Source organism: Sinocyclocheilus anshuiensis, unplaced genomic scaffold, assembly GCF_001515605.1.
Source record: "Sinocyclocheilus anshuiensis isolate Anshui unplaced genomic scaffold, SAMN03320099.WGS_v1.1 scaffold261, whole genome shotgun sequence".
Taxonomy (NCBI): domain Eukaryota; kingdom Metazoa; phylum Chordata; class Actinopteri; order Cypriniformes; family Cyprinidae; genus Sinocyclocheilus; species Sinocyclocheilus anshuiensis.
Genome location: NW_015536515.1, coordinates 356,537 through 360,297, shown reverse-complemented (window position 1 = coordinate 360,297; position 3,761 = coordinate 356,537). Strand labels below are relative to the sequence as shown.

General features: G+C 36.7%; 1 protein-coding gene across 1 annotated transcript in view; it reads right to left on the bottom strand.

The window, feature by feature from the left end:
- Positions 1-1,454: 1,454 nt before the first annotated feature.
- Positions 1,455-3,761, bottom strand: part of LOC107693127 (zinc finger protein 513-like) — an 8,041-nt gene continuing 5,734 nt past the window's right edge. Inside the window, exon 4 of the mRNA XM_016492396.1 lies at positions 1,455-2,478. Coding sequence (XP_016347882.1) covers positions 1,715-2,478 — 764 coding nt within the window. The 3' untranslated portion in view covers positions 1,455-1,714. The remainder of the gene's footprint in view (positions 2,479-3,761) is intronic.

Here is a 3,761-nt window from a genome sequence, read left to right as displayed (position 1 = left end):
TTCATGATTAGTTTTCCTAAGAGAAAATTTCACAGTAGGCATCACACTTTCATCTACATAAAACTGAAGGAAATAGTTTAAAGTCCAACAAAAGACACACACACATAATTGTGAATCTCATGAAAACATATCTGGGTCATTTTCACACCAAAAATAAAAGAACCATTACAACTTTTTTTGCACTGTGACATTATTTTCAAGGCAATCAAGGTGATTTACGCCATAATGCAATAAAAAAATATTAATTTTACTGTAATACAGCAAAGAAAACAAAGGGATAGTACAACATATACTTCCACATTAACTAAACAATTTATTTACTTTTTTCCACTTTGTAGCATTACAGAAATTAAAATCGTATAGATGCGCAATAATGTCGCAATGCAAAAATATGTAAAAATCACCCTCATATTCTTCATGCAAAACACTCCCTTATTTAATAAACATTTCGGGGTAAATATAATGCTAGCATTTCTGAACAGTTTTCGTGAGACTCACTCATACGTGTCCCTCTAATGCCCTGGAAAAACCTCGAGTGTGTTGGGGACGGACGAGACCCCAATCAGTGCAGCATTTTGCAGTGGCACCAGGAAATTCATACAGTAAATGAGGGAAGGAGGAGCAGCACCTCCCCGAGACAAGGCAACATCACTGTCATTGTGCATAAGTGAACATACAGTAGCAGCCAGACGTCTTCAGTGTCACCAAATCCCTCATGAAACAACTAGAGCTGCTGCATCGGCCTGGAACAGGGCCATGTGTCGGTGTTATTGCAGTTCTTTCATTCAACAATTCAACGAGAATCCATGACAGCAGAGAGGCAAATCTCACAAAACATGTCAGGAACATAATTAATCTCAAATTTAAAATAAATAAAAAATTAAGAGGTTGTAAGCTGCAAAAAGAAAATTAAGTCTGGTTTTAGGATTTATTTTTTGCATCGTGACAATTTTCATTTTCAAAAAAAAAAGAAAATGCATTATAATACAAAAAAATGGTAGTATTTGTTGTGTTCCCTTTAAATTTATGCTGATTTAAATACAGTAAAAAAATCTAATCTTTTTTTACAGTAACTACAAAAAAGAACATTATAAAAATTGTCTAAAAATTTAAATAAAAAATGTTTTTGCTTAGATTATCTGTCCTTCCTTGTATGTTGTTTGTGGTGATTTATTTTTGTTTTGAAAAACTGAATGAAAAAAAAAATGAAAAATCTATTTTTAAAGAGTAAAATAAAAAACAAAACACAAAATTAAATGGAAAAAAAAAAGTAGTTCAATTTCAATTATCTTATTGTCCTAAGAAACATGGCTAATTAAAAAAAAGTAGTAAAAAATAAAATAAAATAAGTATTTTATATATTCACAATGCAAAAAATATTAATGGTCCTAAGAAACATCCCTTTTTTTTTCCTTTTAATTTTGGGGTGAAATATGGCCTGGACATTTTTTTGCGAGATTCACCCAGTGGTGCATAAATGTGCTCTTTCAGTTCAAGACAACGATCTTAACTTGCAAACCTGTGATTCTGGGATTGAAATCAGCTGTTGTAAACAGTTGGACAAAATACAAAATACAATCAAGTGAAAAAAGAAAAGAAAACGCACACCGACCCTGTCGCGACGCACCTTTACCGTATGGATTTCTCTGATGATGATAATAACAATAATAATAATAATAAGGCAACTGGAGCTAGACATCATAGAGAGCTTCCACTACATTTCTCCTTCCTCATCCTCTTCCTCTTTCTCCGGCAGCTGCATCTTGAGCCAGCCTTCGGCGGAGTGGCCGTGCTTCTTCTGGTGGCGTTTGTAATTGTCCCAGTGGCCCGTGGTGTAGCCGCACTCCTGGCACTTAAAGGGCTTCTCGCCGGTGTGCCGCAGCATGTGGCGCTTCAGGTTCATGCTCTGGTTGCAGCTGTAACTACACACGCTGCACTGGAACGGCTTGGCGCCCGAGTGGATGCGCTCGTGCCGCTTGAGATTGGCCAGGTTGCCGCAAGCGTAGTCGCACACGCGGCATTTGTATGGCTTCTCGCCTGTGTGCACGCGGTGGTGCCGCTTGAGGTTGTCGAAGTGGGCGGAAGCGTAATTGCACTGCGGGCACTTGTAGGGCTTCTCGCCGCTGTGAGTCTTCATGTGGCGGGCGAGGTGGTTGGGGTACTGAGTGACGAACGGACATGATGTGCACGAGTACAGCTTGTCACCTTTCTCCGGGCTGCTCGGGGAGCTTTTGGACAACATGTCTAGTGTGCATCTGCTGCAGATCTGCGCCGTGGCGCCCTCCTCGTCCTCCAGCACCGCTCCGCACACGCGGCACGTGAAGGGGAATAGCAGCTCGGGCAGAGGGTCCGACTCTTTGGCCAAACCCTCAGCGTGCAGCAGGGCGGGAGGATGGCAGTCTGTTCGTAGGGTGTCGTAGCTTTGGAGGAAGTCGGGGTCGCTGCTGATGTGCAGAGTCAGGTCAGACTCCACAGACTCTGAAAAACAAAGGAACAGAAACAAGCTTCCTCTTTACAGCGAATCCAGTTTTAGGAAGCCAAGAGTTTCTACTTCCCTTTTCTTCACGCTTCACTTCCTCTCTTGGTTTGCATCATGAAGTGCTTAAAGTGCAAAGTATGGTACACAAGCATAATATAAATGGAAATATGTTCCTGTGGCTCAGTGGTAGAGCACAAAAGTCGTGGGTTCAATTCCCAGGGAACACACATACTGATAAAAAATGTATAGCCTGAATGCACTGTAAGTCGCTTTGGATAAAAGCGTCTGCTAAATGCATAAATTTAATTTCGCTTTGTTCAGATTAGTAGAAATGTTTTCTCACAATCTGTATCCGTTTAAGTGCTAATTATTAAAATAATCAAAGTCAAATAAAAGAACTCAGCTGTGAAATGGCATACTCAATTTTACTTCTGTAATATGACACATTTGTGAGTGAGAAAATAAATTCAATGAGAAAATAAAATTAGGTCTGTACTTTTTATCCTTCAGGATTTGACTGTATCATGAAAAAAAAAATCTAATGCTTTTTTCATTATTCTTTTTTGATTTTATTTCTATAAATAGTATTTTGGCATTTATGCTTTTACTATGATAAGACAGTAGAAGCAGTGAAAGGAAGTGACAGGAGAGATGAGAAGGGAACGCCATCAGGAAAGGACCACAAGCCGGGACTAAATTCAAATTCGGGGGAAAATTTAGAAAAATGTCGACTGTTCAACTTCTGACAAATTTGTGATTGCAATATAAAAAAATGATATTAAAAAAAGCTCCAGTTTTGTCATGCACATTTATAGGACTGCAAAATTCGACCAAAAAATTTGTTGTTATATATTGATATACTATAATAATAATATTGTAATATATAATAAATATAAATAATATGTTGTAATATATTATTATTATTAAATAAATAAAATAAGAAATATTTCTATTATAATATTTTGCTTTAGACAATCAAGTATTTAATAAAAATAATATAATAATATTGTACAATACTAATAAATTTTAACATAGGTTTAATTTTATGTCTTAATTTCTTCATTTCCAAATGTTAAATCATAAGAGTATAATGTGCAAATGAATGCTTCAATACACAGTGCATATATTTATTTAATTAAATCGTCCATATCGCAACCTTATTTTTATTCTCTGTCATTATGCATTTATAGGTTATAGGTTAACATTAACCATATTATTGAATCTGATTAAAGATCACAAAACAAAAATGTTCTTCTTTAGAACAACATGCACTAGAGCCGCA